The sequence below is a fragment of the Nomascus leucogenys genome, chromosome 1a (genome assembly GCF_006542625.1).
Source record: "Nomascus leucogenys isolate Asia chromosome 1a, Asia_NLE_v1, whole genome shotgun sequence".
In the NCBI taxonomy this organism is placed as follows: Eukaryota; Metazoa; Chordata; class Mammalia; order Primates; family Hylobatidae; genus Nomascus; species Nomascus leucogenys.
The window spans coordinates 51,985,177-52,006,684 of NC_044381.1; the positions used below are offsets into that span (position 1 = coordinate 51,985,177).

At 44.7% G+C, this 21,508-nt stretch overlaps 1 protein-coding gene across 4 annotated transcripts in view; it reads left to right on the forward strand.

Annotated features, from left to right (window-relative positions):
• TLE1 (TLE family member 1, transcriptional corepressor) overlaps positions 1-21,508 on the forward strand; it is a 106,610-nt gene that overhangs the window by 68,382 nt on the left and 16,720 nt on the right. For 2 of the 4 annotated variants that reach the window (XM_030809559.1, XM_030809569.1), the window contains exons 9-14: positions 1,074-1,190; positions 4,940-4,993; positions 5,497-5,649; positions 8,073-8,217; positions 9,558-9,748; positions 11,214-11,290. In XM_030809559.1, coding sequence (XP_030665419.1) covers positions 1,074-1,190; positions 4,940-4,993; positions 5,497-5,649; positions 8,073-8,217; positions 9,558-9,748; positions 11,214-11,290 — 737 coding nt within the window. The remainder of the gene's footprint in view (positions 1-1,073; positions 1,191-4,939; positions 4,994-5,496; positions 5,650-8,072; positions 8,218-9,557; positions 9,749-11,213; positions 11,291-21,508) is intronic. The other 2 variants (XM_030809564.1, XM_030809578.1) reach the window with 1 other exon arrangement.

Below are 21,508 nucleotides of genomic sequence, written 5' to 3' on the forward strand. Positions count from 1 at the left end.
AGATGTGGTCTAACTTAAAGGTATCCCCCAGCCCCTTCTATTTTAAATTGTGGCAGAGAAAGGTAACATGATTGTCTGTTGGCCCTGGACACCATCGTCTTAGTTCTCAAACATCTTTCAGAGATTGGGGTTATCTGTGCTTTGTGAAAGGAGGTTTTTGCACAGCTCATTCAACATTGTTCAGGGCAGTAACACATCACTGAACAAATTGCCCCCTTGCATATGCTAATCCCACACTTAAAAGAACTCATTGTAACATGTTCTGATGCTTTAGCCCGAGGGGAGATGGGAATTGAAGAGATGTCAGATCATGTCATGTGACCCCAAAATATCTAAAATGCCTGTTTTCTTTGGGTCAACAGTTCCTACTCGGCATATGCGAATGAAAGTATCCTGTGTGGTTTGTGGAAAAGATTAGTCCTTGTTCCTGCTTTTGTGTGTGGGAGCTGGCCTTGCTATTGAAGATTCACTGGCTGAAATTCCCCCCTTGGGTCTTAAATTTCAGTGCTATTGGCGAGGAACACCAAGTCTTATTTTCAACAATAAATTAAAAGAATTCAAAAGAGTTCCTTCATTGTTGCTGTGGAAAATGTGATTTGCCTTTTAGGAAACCATGCTGTTAATCCCACCGCTTCCTTTGTGCCTTTTTAGAGTGCTACACATTGACTCTTACAGTTAAAGAATATGTCTAATAGAGGAATCTCAAGATTTGCCCATAGACCATTTGTATTCCTGACCAGGAAGTCGCAGTGGGAAAGAATAAAAACACATCCACATACAACACAGCAAGCTCCTATTTCTCAAACAGTAAATAGAACAGAAGCACATTTCCAAGGAGGCCTAAAGAATCCACCTAGCTTTGGATGGTTTGATTGCAAAGTCAGGGTCTCCCTTTTAAGTGTGTAAACCTGTAGATACGTTTGCCATCAAAGTCTTTAGATGAGATGAATTAAATGGAATGAAAGGCTGTGTAGGTATCATCTTTCAAAAATAGTTCTCACATCGAGGTTGGGTTTTCATGTGTACAAAAGAGGCTTGGGAAGAAATCTTTGATTAATTTTTTTGTCTTGCAGAGTAATTCCCTCCTGGTCCCAGACAGTCTAAGAAGCACAGATAAACGCAGAAATGGGCCTGAATTTTCCAATGACATCAAGAAAAGGAAGGTGGATGATAAGGACTCCAGCCACTATGTAAGTAATTAAAGGACTTGAAATAATATTTGTTTGCTTATTGCTCACCTAAGTGAGTATCGAAGTGTACTCTAAGATCTTAGTGATAATTCCATGTCCTTAAAAATAATACTGTAAAGAGGAGAGGTTCTTACATCGTAGGATAGTATTTCCTTTAGGGGCTGTAAATTATGCTTCTGCCGGGCTCAGTGTTACGCTTTAGACTTCCTGCCTTTGTTACTCAAAAGGGAATATGAAAATGCAGGGCTGGCTTTGTGGGCTGTGCGGTTGCTCAGGGCCCTGCTCTTGTTAGGAGTCCCCCCGGCCCCCGCCCTCCCTTGGTGTAACGCTCTGATCTCACCATCTTTGCATTCTCAATTTTTGAATAAGGTCTCTGCATTTTTCATTTTGTCCTGGACTCTGTGAATTTAGTAGCCATTCCTGCTAAAATAGAGTAAAAATTATAGTGTCACAAAAGCTTGGTGGATGCTGTTCTGATAATATAGGCTTATACTACTTCTCAAGGCAGAGCTCAGCGTCTTCCATAGTGAGCATTGTAGTGATCTAAGTTCACGGTCAAAATGGAAGAAACCCCAGAGGCATCTTGTTTAAATTCTGTAGATGAGATCACTCTACTGGTTGATGGAGTGAGGACTCTTGTCACAGATCCAGCTAAAACCACATTCAAAAGGAAGCCAAACCAAGCCAGATGGCCATTGGCTCTGGTCTCAGGGTTATAAACATTGCAGCCGACGTATGACTTGGAGTTGCCTGTGTGTCCCTGAGTGTCTGTTTCAGGATGGATGCATTCTCAGGAACAGTATGAAAGTAAAGTTGCTGAATTGGGGCTACGTCCTTGATGCCCTTGGAGGAAGAGGTGTCTACTGTGCAGGCTATGTGGAGGTCTAAACATTAGGCAGAGGATAGTGTCTCCTGCTGGCTGGCCTAAGCCTATAGCTGACGATAGGTAACATCTTTTTGAGTACCACCTGGAGTTAGTGCCAGGTACCTTGTGATTTTTACATGGATTATTTCATTTAACTCTTACAACATCCCAGTGATTTGCTGGAGCCAGCTGTAGTATCTCTGCTCTTCGACACTATGCTAAGATGCCCAAACCCAGCTCCAGTATTGGATTATTTTACCAGAGATCCTCAGATTGGTTCACACTTTGCACTATGCTTTAATAGCATACTAAGAACAAAGCTGCTGTTCTCCCCACCCTAGCCCAACACTTTTTAGCACATATCATTCTCCCCTTGCCTGTTGCCCAGAGCTGATGTCCCATGCATGTATTTTCATTGTGTACTTTCAGTGTTAATAAGCAAGTTGGAAGGTTGATGACATGCAGAGATTTGTTGATGTAGAATTCTGAATTGCCCTTCATGAGGCTGTTGTGTATAGTAAGTTATTTAGTAATGAGTGCTCTAGAATCCATAAAGCTTGGCATGGTAGTTTTGTAACCTGCATTTACTAGGTTTGTCTGGTTGGATAGATGGTTAGGGACCATGTGTGGAGAGTATGTTGGAGAATCTGGAACAAAGCCCTCAGACCTTAGATCACGGATGACAGACATGTACTGTCCTGTGAAGGTTTATATTTGCAGAAGGGTCCAGTAAAAAGCTAAGATTTAAATTACAGTAAACTCACTTCAGAGTTCCATTGTAACAAAGGAATAGTTTGCTACTTTTTGCTAGTTCCTTCTGTGTACTAAATTAGCCATTTTCATAATTTTCTTTTTAGAAGAGAAACTCTTCTAGTTTATATTTTTTTACCACCACCACCCTTAATACCTGGAAACATTTGTGCTTTGCTGTGGGCTTTACCAAGAGAAAACAGATTTTCGTTAGTATTAGTTTTGTTCTTTATTGCATGAAAATATTTATTTCAGTAGACTGTTATTTAGGATTACCCAGGCTTCCTCATTGGTTGTAATTTGAAGTTGTTACTAGTGAATTGCATGGTGCCCCTGTAACCATGGCTAAAATATATCTTGTAACACACTATTGAAGAAAATGAATTGGGTCTCCCACGTGTAGTGCTCTGGGTATGATTAGGAAACAAATCATTTAAGACCTGAATTTAGAGTGAGGGTAAACTTTCTAGACTAGATTTGTGGGCCTACTTCAGAAGGCCAATGTGAATAATATTTGCACTTGTTTGTACTAATATTTTTCAGATATTATTTCTGTATTCTTCACTGACAACAACATCAGTAAAAGCATTGTTTAGATCATAAATTCAGGACCTCTTCCTTTCCAAGAATTCAAACCCATTGAGATGTCCTGCTTTTTCCATATGCCTACATTGTATAATGTATTACTCTGCCCTAAAGGACATGAGACGTTTTGGCTAAGAAAGTAGACTTTTTCAGCCTGCCTCAAGCTTGATGTAGGGGTGATTGCATCATTGAATTTTTGTTGTTGTTGTTGTTGTTGTTTTTGAGACGGAGTCTTGCTCTTGTCACTCAGGCTGGAGTGCAATGGCACAATCTCGGCTCACTGCAACCTCCACCTCCCAGGTGCAAGCGATTCTCCTGCCTCAGCCTCCTGAGTAGCTGGGATTACAGATGCACGCCAGTACGCCCAGCTAATTTTTATATTTTTAGTAGAAACGGGGTTTCACCATGTTGGCTAGGCTGGTCTCGAGCTCCTGACCTCGTGATCCACCTGCCTCGGCCTCCCAAAGTGCTGGGATTATAGGCTTGAGCCACCGCACCCAGCCCGCATCATTAAATTGAACAGGCTTTATTTTATTTATTTTTTTGCGACAGAGTCTTGTTCTGTCAGCTAGGCCAGAGTGCGGTGGCACGATCTCAGCTCACTGCAACCTGCACCTCCTGGGTTCAAACGATCCTTGTGCCTCAGCCACCTGAATAGCTATGACTGCAGGCATGCGCCACCATGCCCGGCTAATTTTTGTATTTTTAGTAGAGACAGGGTTTCACCATGTTGGCCAGGCTGGTCTTGAACTCCTGGCCTCAAGCCATCCACCTGCCTGCCTCAGCCTTCCAAAGTGCTGGGATTACAGGCGTGAGCCACCATGCCTGGCTGAACAGCTTTTCCGAATCTTTTCCAAACCCAGTGCTACCTTGGAGTTTCCTCTGATTAGTAAATATCAGAGCTTTATGAAGGGACAATGAGAGCCCTATTGCAGAATGCCAGTGCCCTTCAAATATTGCCATCTATTATCTTTCCAAAAATGCTTCAAGCTGATTGCTAAAAAGGTTTATTTTTAATTTACTTTTTTGTTACTTAAGAGAAAAAGATTGGGTTTTATTTGCTTATTCGATCCACCAGCTAGCTTTGCGGGATTCTTTTTTTTTTTTTTTTTGCATTAACTAGTAATCCCCTGGGAAAATGGTTTCCCTTGAAATCATATGGAAAAACTCTGATATAAGGGTGTGCAGATCTCAAATTAGAGATTTCAGCCCTCAAGAGAAATTCAGCTGCTGCAACCATTTACTGAGCTCTTACAATCTGCCAAGTATTTGCAACTTGCCATCACCTGTAAACAAGTTGTGATTGAATAGTTGGTTTGCTACTGCTACAGAATTCTTGCCTGAAGCTTTGCACAGCCCCAGGTCAGATGAGAAGAGGGGGAAGATGATGATAATTACTAGGGCTGGCAAACTGATAGAGAGCCTGCAGGCCTGTCCCAGGTAGTTTTTTTAGTCTGTCTGCTACCAAGAACTATAGAAAGAAATCTAACTGTGCCACAAACCTATTCTTAGCTTTTAGTAAATGGCATTAATGTTTCTTTTTTTCCAGGACAGTGATGGTGACAAAAGCGACGACAACTTAGTTGTGGATGTGTCTAATGAGGTAACCATTCTTTTCATCAAAGTTTGTCTTCAGAATGATTTGAATAATGTTATGAAAAAAAACTAACAGTGAATGAAGGAAGTAAGCCCCTCGGTGGGGGGACCTCTTGCAACTTTTTACATTAAGAAGTTAATGGTTGCTCATGTATGGAGCAATAATGGTCTGACATAAAGTTTTATTTCCTTTAAAAAAAGATATTTCTCTAGACATTTTGAATGCCTAAGTTGGATGTTTGGCTCCCCTTTCCTTCCAGTGCCCTCTAGGCAAAGTTCTTAAGCCTGAGGCACAAAGGGATATGACTGTGGGATTGTTTTTTATGGCATGTTTGCAGGTATGTTTGCAAACACCATATTGCTCATTTATAACATGGTGTTGGTCACCTTGTACAACCCCAACCCAAAGGACTTTCAGCTCTGTCCTTAAATTTAGAGAATGAGTGTGGAAAGGGAAAAATCTGTCTGTTACAAGCTAAATCACGAAAACTTTTGATTATGCTTGTTGAGGACCCTTCTTCTCCGCGAGCAAGCCCTGCCCACTCGCCCCGGGAAAATGGAATCGACAAAAACCGCCTGCTAAAGAAGGATGCTTCTAGCAGTCCAGCTTCCACGGCCTCCTCAGCAAGTTCCACTTCTTTGAAATCCAAAGAAATGAGCTTGGTAGGTAAAGAAAACTGACACTTGCGGTGTATTTTTCATTGTGGACTAGAGGACTCTGAAGTATTGGAAATGTGGGGGTTTTGCTGCTTGAGGGTTGTATTTTTAAGAGTTTAATAGTGAAACGCATCCTTCTGTTCTTTGTCACCATTCAGGGTTTACTTTTTCCCCTCTCAGTCGTCTCTTTTCGGCCATGATTAGAGGGTGTACATGCATCCATGTTCGTTGCCTTCTTCTTCTTCTTCTTTTTTTTTTTTTTTTTGAGACGGAGTCTAACTCTGTCACCCAGGCTGGAGTGCAGTGGTTTAATCTCAGCTCACTGCAACCTCTGCCTCCCGGGTTCAAGCGATTCTCCTGCCTCAGCCTCCTGAGTAGCTGGGATTACACACGTGCACCACCATGCCCAGCTAATTTTTTTTTTTTTTTGTATTTTTAGTAGAGATGGGGTTTCGCCATGTTGGTCAGGCTGAACTCCCGACCTCTTTGATCCACCCACCTCAGCCTCCCAAAGTGTTGGGATTACAAGCCCAGCCTCATTGCCTTCTTACTTGGGGGATGTGTTCTTGCCACACAGCTCTCTGAAACTTCCCAGTTGACAAATGGTTCAAACTTCTGAGATTCTTTTTTTTTTCTTCTTCTGAGATGGAGTCTCACTCTGTTGCCCAGGCTGGAGTGCAGTGGCGTGATCTCGGCACACTGCAACCTCCACCTCCCAGGTTCAAACAATTCTCCTGCCTCAGCCTCCCGAGTAGCTGGGATTATAGGCACCCACCACCACTCCTGGTACCACCATACATTAGAGAGGATGTACACGCATCCATGTTCATTGCCTTCTTCTTCTTCTTTTTTTTTTTTTTTTGAGATGGAGTCTCACTCTGTCACCCAGGCTGGAGTGCAGTGGTGCAGTCTTGGCTTGTTACAGGGTTTCATGTTGGCCATGCTGGTCTTGAACTCCTGACCTCAGGCAATCTGCCCCCCTCGGCCTCCCAAAGTGCTGGGATTACAGGTGTGAGCCACCGCACCTGGCCTCAAACTTCCGAGATTCTTAAGTCTTCATTTTCTTAGGCTGGCCATTTACCTGGTAGACTGATCCCTAATATTGGGGCATGTCATAGAGCATGCCCCGATGTTATGGAGCTCATCAGATCAGTGATGCACAAAGGAGGCCCCAGGGGAAGCCAGGAACTGGTGCATCAGAACCCACTCATGTGGTCATTCATTCAATCAAACTTTGTAGACTGCGTCATCTTTTAACAATAACATTTCATAACAACCCTGCAGTTAATCCTTACTTGGTCCTGGTAGGCATTATCCTGTTTTACCGGTTGAGGGGAATGAATAACTTAACAAGGCTACACAGCCGTGGCTCATGATCCAAGGTCATAAAGAGCTCTCTTTAGCCTGTGCGCTTTGCCACACTGTAGTGGTTCTTGGACTGTGTTGTAAAGCACATGAAAGGTTGAAAGGCCAGAGAAGGTGCCCTGTAACCCCGTTACTGTCTGGACTCCGAAAGGCCCCTTGCAGGTGTTCAGTCTCTGGTCTGCACTGGTAGGTCCACTTTGGTTATGTAGGCAAGTGGGCAGTGACACTTAACTCCAAAGTGTTGTTCTTTTTAGGCATATTGGTAAGGTTAGCCCTGGGGCTTTTGTCTCTGAGATACTGGCCCCACTCTCTCTCACCATTTGTCTCAATCCCAGGGCTACCTAAAAAGGAGACTTGAAAAGGGGTCTTCTGGCTGGGCGCGGTGGCTCAGGCCTGTAATCCCAGCACTTTGGGAGGCCAAGGCGGGTGCATCACGAGGTCAGGTGATCGAGACCATCCTGGCTAACACGGTGAAACCGCGTCTCCACTAAAAATACAAAAAATTAGCTGGGCATGGTGGTGGGCGCCTGTAGTCCCAGCTACTCGGGAGGCAGAGGCAGAAGAATGGTGTGAACCCGGGAGGCAGAGCTTGCAGTGAGCCGAGATCGCGCCACTGCATTCCAGCTTGGGTGACAGAGCGAGACTCTGTCTCAAAAAAAAAAAAAGAAAAGAAAAGAAAAGAAAAGGGGTCTTCCTTGGACTTTCTTGGCGGCCAGGGCAAGTGTTTCTCAGTGCCTGGGAAATATTCTCTGGGTGGTCATCTTTCTAACTTGGCGTAGACCCAAAGTCCACAAGGCTGATGGAAAATACTTTTAAAATAAAATCTGCGGAGGAAGAAGTGTGATCATGTTCTGTGTCTCTAGCTCGAGTTTTAATTCTGGCAGGAAGAGGAAAGGTCAACATTTCTCGCTCACAAGTTAATGCTGTCAACATTGTGTGGATTTATGAAAATTGGCTGAGGGAGTAGCTAGAGGGTGCCCAGTGTCCCAGCTGCTGTTGTGATAAATTGTGTAATATGGCTTGGATTAAAAATAATACTCATTTAATTTGTTTAATGACACCAGCATGAAAAAGCCAGCACGCCTGTTCTGAAATCCAGCACACCAACGCCTCGGAGCGACATGCCAACGCCGGGCACCAGCGCCACTCCAGGCCTCCGTCCAGGCCTCGGCAAGCCTCCAGCCATAGACCCCCTCGTTAACCAAGCGGGTACAGCATCGCCTCTTGTTGTGCTTTGTTTGGTTTCTCCCATTCCCAGCTTGATTTGTTGTCTGTTAATGTTGTGACGCAATTGCCCTACAAATATGAAATGTACTTAGGGCCACCCTCCTTCCTATCTCTGAAAAAGCCATGATAAGAAACAGATGTTTGTCCTTGGGTTTCAGCAGCTGCACTCTGTTCAGTCTCCAACTGTTTACATTCAGCTGTTCTTTTTTTTTTTTTGCTTTGAGACGAAGTCTCGCTCTTGTCCCCCCAGGCTGGAATGCAATGGCGTGATCTCAGCTCACTGCAACCTCTGCCTCCTGGGTTCAAGCGATTCTCTTGCCTCAGCCTCCTAAAGAGCTGGGATTACAGGCGCCTGCCACCACGCCTGGCTAATTTTTGTATTTTTAGTAGAGATGGGGTTTCACCATGTTGGCCAGGCTGGTCTCAAACTCCTGACCTCGGGTGATCTGCCCATCTCGGCCTCCCAAAGTGCTGGGATTACAGGCGTGAGCTACCTTGCCCAGCCTTCTTTTAGTTTTAAATAATTCAAATCCTAGGGACTTCAGTAAAGTTTCTGATAATTATTTTGAACACAAGCCTCCCTACCTAACTAGCATTGTGCGTCTGACTTTGCTATTACTGGCTGACACAGCGGTTTGGCCGGCCCACCCATGCTCCTTGCAGACTATAGTTTGCTGGTTTTCTGCTAGGGGAGGCTTCAGGAATCAGTGGTCTCTCCTTCAGTAGAAATTAGGAGGGTTGCTCTGCGACTCCAGCCCTTAAAAAACTCATAATTTGCAACCTGACATTCCCCAGTGGGAAAGGAAAAAAGCAACAACCTGGGCCCAAAGGAAAATAGGCAACAGAATATTCCTCCTAAACCCGTGCTTTGGTTTACGTAAATCCAGGATTGGGTTTTCATTTGGAATTGGTACCAGGGAATGGAAAGTTCGGACTGAAAGAGAAATCTTGGATTTTATCGAGAAAATCTTCTTTTGAGATTAAGTCAGGTAAACACTTGGTGTCTGTGCCTTGGTTTGCCCTCTGTAAATTGGGTATGGAATACGCTTAATTCCCCTGGCTTCCCGGTGCTGCTATTTACACGAATGAGAAAATGTGTGGGTTGTGCTTCCCCTGGAGTCTTTTCTTTCCTGGAGATGAATTCCGCTCTGGGGAAGGAGGGATCCAGTGTATAAATTAGAGGTGATTTCCCCCCTCCCCCAGAAGCCTTACCTCTTTCTCTCTCCCCATGAGTGACACTAACAAATGATGAGGCCAGACTTGCTGGTCAGGTTTGATGGAGTGGGTCAGTTGAGTGATGTGCGGCTTGTGTTTCCTTTCAGCAGCTGGCTTGAGGACACCGCTGGCAGTGCCCGGCCCATATCCTGCTCCTTTTGGGATGGTCCCCCACGCTGGCATGAACGGCGAGCTGACCAGCCCAGGCGCTGCCTACGCCAGTTTACACAACATGTCGCCCCAGATGAGCGCCGCAGCTGCCGCGGCCGCCGTGGTGGCCTATGGGCGCTCCCCCATGGTAGGCCGCTGTTGGGTGGGCTGTGGTTGGGGTAGGAACACTGCATGCCCCATTGAGCACTGTCAGGTTTGGGGCCAGGCCTCTCTGCGCTGCGTGGGCAGGAGCAGCCAGCCCCACACCTCGGAGACAAAGACGCCCAGTGTCCCAGCCACACACTCGCCTTCCTCTTGTCAGCTTTCATCAGCATGCTGCTTCATTAAGTGAGGGCCAAACGTTTTTTGTTTTACTGTTTTTGTGGATGAAAAAGGCAGTGTTTAGAAACTCCTTCAGTGGTTCAGGGGACATCTGGTTTTCTCCCACCAAAGTCGATTTTTTTTATTTGAAGGCGATGAAATGATTCAAGTGGTTCACAGAAGCCTTTTCATTCATTTTCTTGAACTTTTTTTTCTCATTAAACCTTAGGAAAAAATGTCTGAGAAGCCATCGCTTTCTCTTTCTATGCCTATGTTACACTTTAAACCCAATAGTATGACTTTATAAACAGCGGTCTCTGTAAACAGGTAGAATTCTGGACAGACTGAACCATGGGGGCAGGCTGTCTCTCGTCTGTTTGCCCTGCCTCTTGCCACTGTGCAAATGATCTAATTTTTGACCAAGAAGACACAAAACTGCATTTGAAGGGTAGAATTGGCTCTGTGATCGTTGATTGCATTAAGGGTATAAAGTCCCACCATCATTTCTCTTGGCTGTTTGAAAAATGTCCTCTACCTTTCTCTCTTGTCCCCTCTTCACATAGCATTACCTCCACTAGTTTGTGGTGACATTAAGATTCATTTGTTTTTCCTGATATTGCACTTGTAGGAGAGGCTGTGCAGTGGCGGGTAAAGTGTTGAAAGTAAGGTGGTCAACTGAGAGACTACACGCTGTCCTTACACTGCACAAAGTAGGGAATCCATGTATGAATCCTTAAGCATTAAATGAGACCCATGGTATGCAACTGGGGATGATTTTATCCCTTGAGGACATTTGATAATATCTGGAGACACTTTTGATTATCATAACTGGGGGTGTGAGGGAGGCAGGTGTGGATTCCTCTTGGCACATAAACAGTAGGGGCCAGGAATGCTGTTCAGCATCCTGCAACGCCCAGGACGGCCCCTAACAAAGAAAAGAACTGTTTGGCCCCAAATGTCAATAGTGCTGAGGTTGAGAAATCCTAATACAACATACTGCTCTGTGAACTTGCTTGCAAGTCTAAGGGAAGTATTTACAATGGGGAAGTGGTTCTCAGTGCACAAATAGATCACATCTCCTCTCTACCTCCCAAAAAGGAAGTGGGTCTTGTGGCTTTCAGGGGTGCTTATATTACCTCTTGCATAGTAATTAAAAAGAAAAACACTAGGCCATGTTACTGTTCCCATTTATGTTGCTTTGGGGATCTGTGAGTTTCTAATGAACAGTATTGATGTTCACAAAGTGCCTGCTGCAATAAACTGAGTCTGCAATGCCTTATTTTTGTTTCCAGGTGGGATTTGATCCTCCCCCTCACATGAGAGTACCTACCATTCCTCCAAACCTGGCCGGAATCCCTGGGGGGAAACCGTAAGTACCTCAAAGACCTTGGTTTTGTTTTAAAGGTGGTTATTGAGTCATTGGTATTAGCAGACTAGAATTCCAAAGGGAGTACAGGCTTGGGCGTTTCCAAGGAGATTTCTGGTGTCTTTTCCTGAGGAATGTTAACACTTTCTATAAATAGGCAACTAGTAGGTGTCATGCCTCTGTCTTCTCCCTGGGGGTGATCTCCTAAGTTTAGTTATTTCTGGAGAGAAACTGTTGGAGATGAGGACGAGGTGGGAGGAAAGCGCTGGAGGTGGCTGGCCCTCTTCGCCTGACCCCTCAGAAAGCTGCTCTGCTCTGCCATTTGGTTAGAGGGCAGCTACTGGAGATTCCCAACAGTGCTGTGCTGTGGGCAGTCAGCTGTCACGAACTCTTGCAGGCTTAGACACTTTTTTGAAATGTGTCATCTCTTTACCCAGCTCTGTGCCACCTTTTTCTTATTTTGGTGGAAACAAGAGTTATTTGAAGGGTAGGTTGTGTTGGATGCCAGCACCCCAGGTTTACCCCCAAGTAAAGTTTTGATGAGTGCTCTGAGAGATCTAGAATTATAAAAAGCAAAGTGGCTTCGTGGGGAAGCAGGAAAAGTTAACGTTCATTTTGTGTCCAGTGCACAAAAGCATTGGAATTTTTTTTTTTTTTTATGAGACGGAGTCTCGCTCTGTCGCCCAGGCTGGAGTGCAGTGGCGCAATCTCGGCTCACTGCAAGCTCCGCTTCCCGGGTTCACGCCATTCTCCTGCCTCAGCTTCTCCGAGTAGCTGGGACTACAGGCGCCCGCCACCACGCCTGGCTAATTTTTTTGTATTTTTAGTAGAGACGGGGTTTCACCGTGGTCTCGATCTCCTGACCTCGTGATCCGCCCGCCTCGGCCTCCCAAAGTGCTGGGATTACGAGCGTGAGCCACCGCGCCCAGCCAAGCATTGGAATTTAAAAAAACTCAATTGGCTGTTCTTCCTGGGTCACTTTAAAAATTGCTTCATTTTCGTAATGTTAGTAATTAGAAGTGTGATTTCAAAGAATTGCTAAAGTTCTCAAATTTTTTAAACAGCAGAATTGAAATGGGAAGGTCTGTTTTGCTTAGCAGCAAAACTCTGCCTTCTCCTAAGATAGAAAATAGCAGAGGCCAGGCGCGGTGGCTCATGCCTGTAATCCTAGCACTTTGGGAGGCTGAGGCGGGTGGATCACCCGAGTTTGGGGGTTCGAGACCAGCCTGGCCAATGTGGTGAAACCCCGTCTCTACTAAAAATACAAAAATTAGCTGGGCGTGGTGATATGTGCCTGCAATCCCAGCTACTCGGGGAGGCTGAGACTGGAGAATAGCTTGAACCTGGGTGGCGGAGGTTGCAGTGAGTGAAGATCACGCCACTGCACTCCAGCCTGGGTGACAGAGGGAGACTGTCTCAAAAAGGAAAGGAAAGGAAAGGAAAGACGGCACGTCTTTGCAAATGTTGTTGTTTTTTTTCTTTTTCTTTTTTTTTGAGACGTAGTTTCACTTGTTGCCGAGGCTGGAGTGCGATGGTGCAATCTCGGCTCACTGCAATCTCTGCCTCCTGGGTTCAAGCAATTCTCCTGTCTCAGCCTCTCGAGTAGCTGGGATTATGGGTGCATGCCACTACGCCTGGCTAATTTTTGTATTTTTAGTAGAGATGGAGTTTCATCATATTGGTCAGGCTGGTCTTGAACTCCTGACCTCAGTTGATCTGCCCAGCTCAGCCTCTTAGTGCTGGGATTACAGGCGTGAGCCACCGTGTCCAGCTGATTTTTTTTCAATAAAGATACTGGTGCTACGTGTCTTAGGCCTTCAGTTTGTTTTTGTCATACCCTTGCCTTCATGTGGTTGCTTTCAGCTTTTATCGGTACATAACTTGCATGTCACATTAGTGAGTTTTTTATTTTTAGAAAGAGTCTTGCTCTGTTGCCCAGGCTGAAATGCAGTGGCGCAATCACAGCTCCTGGGATCGCAGCCTCCTGGGCTCCAGCCATCTTCCTGCCTTGGCTTCCTGAGTAGCTAAGACTACAGGCGTGTGTCACCATACCTGCCCAATTTTTAAATTTATTTTTGTAGTGACGGAGTCTCCCTATCTGCCCAGGCTGGTCTCAAACTCCTGGCTTCACATGGTCCTCCTGCCTTGGCCTCCCAAAGTGCTTGGATTACAGGCATGAGCCACCACGCCCAGCATGGTGAATTATTTTGAGCAGTCCACTCAGCTGCCCCGTCATCCTTGTGTGGTTTTTTTTTGTTTTTTTTTTTGTTTTTTTTTTTTTTTTTTGAGACGGAGTCTCACTCTTTCACCCAGGCTGGAGTGCAGTGGCGCGATCTCGGCTCACTGCAGGCTCCGCCCCCGGGGTTCACACCATTCTCCTGCCTCAGCCTCCCGCGTAGCTGGGACTACAGGCGCCTGCCACCTTGCCCGGCTAATTTTTTTGTATTTTTAGTAGAGACGGGGTTTCACCATGTTAGCCAGGATGGTCTCCATCTCCTGACCTCGTGATCCACCCGCCTCAGCCTCCCAAAGTGCTGGGATTACAGGCGTGAGCCACCGCGCCCGGCCTCCTTGTGTGGTTTTGATAAGAGCCTTGTTTCAAATAAACCACCAGCATGAGATAAAATTGAATTTCTTACCCTGTCACCTGCTTTTTAGGAAAGTCGATTCCCATTGCTCTACTTTTCATGTATTTTAATATCTATTTCACAATATTTGATTCATTATGAAATGAGGTTTTTATCTACACTAGGAATCAGTAGCGATGTTAGCAGTTTATGATGACGTCTCTGCCCAATGAAGGGAGTCAGGTAGTATTGCTCAATGTTCACTTAGCTGGTAGTTCTCTTCCAGTTGAGTACCCATGAACTAGTTACTGTCTGGTGTGTTTTCTTGGAAATTTGGGAATGCCCCCATGCTTCCAACCTGGGAGGTCCTTGGGGCACTTGTGAGCATTTCCTATCTGTGGTTGCCAGCGGTGTTGTAGCTGTTGTGTTCTACTGATAGGTGAGTGGATAAAGGGCAAACCAGTAAAGTTGTAATGAGAAGCAGTAATACCAGTAACTCATGAACCTTTGGTGGAATAATAGGCAAATAAGGCCAAGTTCAGCTGACCCTTAAGGAAAGCTAGCTTCAAGAGTTAGAGGTACGGGGCGTGTGTTCAGCTGCTAAGCCCCCACCTTGGGTGTAATAGAAGATGCAATGGGGGAAGGCCAGTGAGCAGAGCTGTGAGCTGTGATGCTAGGGTGGAAGGCTGGTAGGTGGGCACAGTTAAATTGGACCCTGTTCCTTATATGTGTGTGTGTGTTAACAGGATCAGTTGTAAGACAGAAGTAATATCATGCTTATTAGAGTTAAGTATTCATGTCCTTGGCTTGTAAGCACCTTATATTTCTTTGTGTTCAAAGCCGTGCAAACTAGAATCACAATGTGCCTAAGGACAAGGACAGTGGACACAGTGGACAATGTTGTGAGACTATGTCAGGATACTTTTCTCATCTTGGTCAAAATGGCCATTGGCCTTTGGCAATCACTGCTGTCTCTAAAATAATTAAAGTCTCTCTCTCTCTATCTCTTTATTTTTTTTTTTTTTTAGAGACACTTCTGGGTTTCCCTGGGTTGCCTAGGCTGGTTTCGAACTGCTGGGCTCAAGTGATCCTCTTGCCATGGCCTCCCAAAGTGCTGGGACTATAGGCATGAGCCATCATGCCCAGCCTAAAATATATTTTTTAGGATTCTCTTTCATGTTTGAGCCATATTATGTGAGGAAGATAGACTCAGTAGGAAAAACGAACTTTGCCATAGTTGCCAGGATCTGGGCTGTATACAATCTTACTGCCTCTATACATTTGTATGTGTTTTTTTAATTATACTTTTAAGTTCTAGGGTACACATGTGCACATGTGCAGGTTTGTTACATAGGTATACATGTGCCATATTGGTCTTCTGCACCCATCAACTTGTCATTTACATTAGGTATTTCTCCTAATGCTATCCCTCCCCCAGCCCCCCAACTGCTGACAGGCCCCAGTGTCTGATGTTCCCCACCTGTGTCCAAGTGTTCTCATTGTTCAACTCCCACCTATGAGTGAAAACATGCGGTGTTTGGTTTTCTGTCCTTGTGACAGTTTGCTGAGAATGATGGTTTCCGGCTTCATCCATGTCCCTGCAAAGGACATGAGCTCATCCTTTTTTATGGCTGCATAGTATTCCATAATGTATATGTGCCACATTTTCTTAATCCAGTCTATCATTGATGGACATTTGGGTTGGTTCCAAGTCTTTGCTATTGTGAATAGTGCTACAGTAAACATGTGTGCATGTGTCTCTACAGCAGCATGATTTATAATCGTTTGAGTATATACCCAGTAATGGAATGGCTGGGTCAAATGGTATTTCTAGTTCTAGATCCCTGAGGAATCACCACACTATCTTCCACAATGGTTGAACTAATTTACACTCCCACCAACAGAGTAAAAGCGTTCCTATTTCCCCACATCCTTTCCAGCATCTGTTGTTTCATGACTTTTTAATGATTGCCATTCTAACTGGCGTGAGATGGTATCTCGTGGTTTTGATTTGCATTTCTCTGATGACCAGTGATGATGAGCATTTTTTCATGTGTCTGTTGGCTACATAAATGTCTTCTTTTAAGAAGTGTCTGTTCATATCCTTTGCCCACTTTTTGGTGGTTGTTTTTTTCTTGTAAATTTGTTTAAGTTCTTTGTAGATTCTGGTTATTAGCCCTTTGTCAGATGAGTAGATTGCAAAAATGTTCTCCCATTCCATAGGTTGCCTGTTCACTCTGATGGTAGTTTTCTTTTGCTGTGCAGAAGCTCTTTAGTTCAATTAGATCCCACTTGTCTATTTTGGCTTTTGTTGCCATTGCTTTTGGTGTTTTAGTCATGAAGTCCTTGCCCGTGCCTATGTCCTGAATGGTATTGCCTAGGTTTTCTTCTAGGATTTTTGTGGTTTTAGGTCTAACATTTAAATCTTTAATCCATCTTGAATTAACTTTTGTATAAGGTGTGTAAGGAAGGGATTCAGCTTTCTACATATGACTGCCCATATTTATCTATTAATTAGTATGAGAGGACTTGCTGTTCTTACTATTTAGTAAAGTAATACTGCCTGAGGCAGTGCTGCTCAAACCATTTATGGTGACAGACCAGTTCCCCCCCCCCCCCCCCCCCCCCCGAGTAAGTCAAAGATGGATACATTTGTAACATACAATACAAATGAATAGGAGGAAAAAGATACAAAATCCAAGTCCATTTTTTGTTGTTACAAGAGTCAACAGCGCTAAGTCCTCAGGTTGCTGTCGCTCACTCTTGATGACTGCACTCATCTCACTGCAAATAGTAGCCAGTGTTTGCTGACCACACGTTGAGTGGGGCTGGTCTGAGGCACGTAAGAGAAATGAGGACAAACTCATGTGTCCAGGGTAGAGTGAACAAGGTGTTAAAGGTTATACAAATAATTCTCTGAAAAATATCCACGGAAAGAATGCTTGGGTGAGGCAGACGGAAGGCACAGTTGCCATTCATAGACCGAGTGTGAACTGTAAGGCTTTGTGTGCGATGCCAGGTGCGCTCCAGGAAAGGGTATTCTCAGCCTTCTCTGCCCGTGGGGGCTTGATGATGATGTCATTAAAAGAAGAGTAAATATCCTAGTTTAACTTGTGATACGTGCTCTTGAGGAAGAGCAGTGGGTGATAGGGAGACATGGAAAGAAGTGACCAAAATTAGGGTCAGAAAGACTTCATGGGGTGAAGCTGAAGCACATGCTGGAAGGAATAAGTTTCCCAGGGAATCCGGGAGGCACAGTCTGTGTCGTGCACAGAGAGAGAGAGCTTGAGGGATCCATGTGCGGATGGATGAGTGCCTCCTGAGTGTTACAGCCAGAAGAGTTCAGTTGGGGCAGAAGGGACCTTAATGTCCCTTTAGTATAAATGCTTATCCATGGTTCAAGTCTGCTAAGATAGCCTCGTGCAGTGACTGTGTGCCTCTGACCATGCATGTCCAAGGCTGGGGGAGCCACTGCTGCCCAGAGCAATGCATTTTCCATGACTCTGAACATTCTTCTAGCCCTTGAGCTGAATCTGTCTCCCTGGAACTTTGACCCATCAATCCTGGCTCTTTCCTACCCACTGAGACCACACAGCACGCTGCTTATCTATCATCCTCATGGCAGCTCTTCAGTGTTTGGAGACCTCCACACCACTCTGAGGCTTCTCTTCTGGCTAGAATTTGTCTGTCGCTTCAGCCCTCTCTTGTGGGCCGTGATTTAGGGTTCCCACATCACCTGCTCACTAAGATCCAGACCCTGTCACTTCCTTTCCATCCACACTTTCACAGATTTTATTAAGACCTCCTGCATAGGTATAGGAGACCCCACTGGGAGCTCACAGCCTAGGATGGGGTACAGGGAAGGAAAAATTTTCTTTTGCCCTCTCAGAGTCTGCAGCTGGGCCTGAGATTAACAGGAGAAATGCACGCAAGTCTTATTAAGAATTTAGGTGTACATGGGAGTCTTCACAAGGAAATGAAGACCCGAAGAAGTGACCAGGGCAGACAGCTTGTATCACCTTTTTTTTTTTTTTTTTTTTTTGGGGAGACAAAGTCTTGTTCTGTCATCCAGGCTGGAGTGTAGTGGCCCAGTCTCAGCTCACTTACCTCTACCTCCCAGGTTCAAGCAATTCTCCTTCCTCAGCCTCCCAAGTAGCTGGGATTACAAGCATACACCACCATGTCCGGCTAGTTTTTGTATTTTGAGTAGAAATGGGGTTTCACCATGTTGGCCAGGCTGGTCTTGAGTTCATAACCTCAGGTGATCCACCCGCCTTGGCCTCCCAAAGTGCTGGGATTACAGGCATGAGCCACCACGCCTGACCTTGTATCACTTTTATACAAAGAAATGACAAATTTGTGAAGACATGACAAGAAAAAGAGTTTTGGGCTGGAGGCAGTAAATTGTGGGGAAGTAACTAAGAGATAGATATATTGGGGGAAAACTTGTGGGAGACAAAGGTTATTTTGCTAAGTTTATTTATACACATCCCTTTTAGTGTTGATTCGCAGACTGGTGATAGGGCTGTTCTTCTTGTTTCTGGTACAGGGAGGGCACCTTTCTCATGGGAAATTTTATGGCCTGTTTTTATATAGAAAGAGAGAGGTCAGAAAGTCTTTCCTGGATCTCTCATTTCTCAAGTGTTTTCAGCTCAAAATAACCAATATACCAAAGGGGCATATTTGGTGTGGCATATCCCGAACTCCTTCAAGGGGAACATGAGTTAAATAATCACAAAATCAAAGGCAGAATTGTAGACCCCGAGACTACCACAGAGCTATTACAGAGGAACACTGTCCTAGAAAGCCTATGACAGGGCATGGGTGACTGATCCCATTGGGGAGGGTCAAGCAGGGATTCCCTGCGGAAGGGTTTTCAGAGCTACACTAACCCAATAGGGGAAGGAGCTGAACCTCTAGGCGGAGAGACCAGCATGTGCAAAGGCCCTGTGGCTTCACACTGTTGTCAATCAGAGTGGAACAGAGCAAGATGACTTGTAGTGCTACCATTCCACACTCCTGTTTCCGGTGTTAAGATGACAAGATGGGTTTCCCAACCACCCTGGTCACCTTCCCTCCTCTCTCATACCCATTCTAGCCTCCCCAAACTTCTTCTCTTTGTTAAAGCATCATTCCCATTCCCTCTGACATCTGAGCCCAAACTCGAGTGTTAGATTCTTCCCCATTTAACTCGCATTTTTTTTAACAGTCTTATTCTTTGTTAAAATTCTCACCTTTCTCATGCCCAGTTTTGTCAGTAAGGTCCTCGATGAGTGTTTTCTTCCTTCCTCATCAAATTGCTGTCAGTTTATTCTTTATTGTAAAGCACTTATCAGGTCCGTGTGTTGCACAGAGATCTTCAAAAGTTGAATACAGATTGAGCATCTTAATTTGAACATTCAAAATCCAAAATGCTTCAAAATCTGAAGCTTTTTGAGTACCGACATGATGCCACACATGGAAAATTCCACACCTGACCTCATGTGACAAGGTGCGGTCAAAACACACAACACACAGTTTATTTGGCATCCCCAAGGGAAAACTAAAATCACTTTCAGGCTAAGTGCATAAGGTCTGTATGAAACAGAAATGAATTTTGTGTTTAGACTGGATCCCATCCCCAAGATAACTCATTTATGTATATGTAAATATTCTGAAGTCTGAAAAAAATCCGAGATCAGAAACACTTCTGGTCCTGAAGCATTTTGGATAAGGGATGTTCGACCTGCATAAACCGATGTGCCCTTCAAGGCCCTGCTGGTAATATCCCCCCGGCCTGCTTTTCCGGTGCCATGTCCTATGCGCTTTACATCCTGTGCTAACCCAATGGGATGAGCCTCTGTTCCCTGATGACTCCAGCCCCTGCTCCCTGGAGCAGCTTCCCTTCTCACTGGTGTCTTCCTGTTGAAGTATTTTCTGTCTTTCACAGCCCACTTGAGTTGCTGCCTCCTTCATGAAGCCTTCATGGGTGCCTTCCCATCTATGGTCTCCCTCCAGTTGCACTGTGAAACATCTTATGACACTTCTCACACTTTGAGCTTGGATTATAATCGTGTGCAAGCCGTGTTTCTATCTGCTTCCTCCCCAGCGGGATGGAAGTTCCCGAAGTCTTGTCCCTTGAGCATAGACACCCGGGAAACAAATGTACGTTGCCTTGAATAGGTGGGAGATAGGTCCAGGATTGTGTAAGACCCTGTGATTCATTCGTTTCTACAGGAGATCCTTGGTTCACATTTTCGAATTATTAAGTAGTGTTGGTTTATAAGAGGTAACCCTGAACTTGTTTTCACACCCTCAAGGCTGGATTTAATTGGTATTGTTTAGTTCAGCATAACTTGAATTCATTTTTAGTTTTAGGACATTTATTCCCCTGAGCTCTGTAGAGATCATTGGTAAGAGAAATTCCAAAGTTTAGTTAGACTTTTTTTTTTTTTCTGGCACTGTAGCACTGCTGTTCTCCCTATAAATACCTGGGGGCTGTGGTCTACCTGCCTTATATATTAGGACCTAGAGGTCAGTAATAACTCAGGCTAATAATAGTTTGGCTTAAGAGTCTAGGGTAGTTACAGGTCCTTTCACCCTATGTTTTAATGCCAGACATGTAATTTAGAAATCTTCTACCCACTTGTTTAGTGTTTAAATAAATCTTTAAAGTACCTTTTTGGTTTAGAGCCTAAAGGGAAAAGAAAAATCTTAAAATTGGGGTAAAATTGCCTCATAGGAAAACACTTGCAGCAGTGATTAGAGACCCTTTCCAGGCTTTTAGCCAAGAAAAAGTTTCAGTGGCCAGGGGCTTCCCCCTTTTACCCCACTTTTTCTGTTTCTGATCTTCTGGTTTCTCTGTTTTTGTCTAGATTCCACAGCTTGCTTATTTAGTGGACTTGAACATTGATTCAGCCTTCTTTTTATTTGATGGGGTTGTATGACTCTGGGTTCTCCAGAGAAACAGAACCAATAAACTATAGATATGGATATGGAGGAGTTATTTGGAGGGATTGGCTCACATGACTGTGTAGACTGAGAAATCCCGTGGTTTATTGTCTGCAAGCTGGAGGCCTGGGAAAGCCGGCGTAGTTCTCCTCCAAGCTGAGGCCCGAGAACCAGTAGCACTGATAATCAAGAGCAGCAAGTAGATGTTCCAGCTCAAGCAAAGGGCACATTTGCTCCTCCCCTAACTTTCTGTCCTGTCCAGGCCTTCAGTGATACCCACCTGCATTGGTGAGGGGACCTTCTTTACTCAGGTTTCCTATTCAAATGCTAATCTCTTCTAGAAACAGCCCCAGAGGCACACCTAGAAATAGTTTTATCAGCCACCCTGGTGTCCCTTAGTTGATTTAATCAAGTTGACATATAAAATTGACCATCACAGTGATATTTGGGTAGGTTTTTTTTTTTTTGGTCTATTAAATGCTAAAAATAACATGCCCGTTTTGTTCCTTATTATTGCCATGTGGGCATTAGTTTAACTTCTGTTTTTCTACCTTCTGATATAGGAATATGTAGCTTAATTTTTTGAAATTAAGTTGAGGTAAGGCCCCTCCTTTTTAAAAATAAAAATGAGATGCGGATCTCCAGGGTGACCTCGAACTCCTGAGCTCAGGGGATCCTCCTGCCTCAGCCTCCTGAGTAGCTGGGAGGACCTTCCTTTTGATGT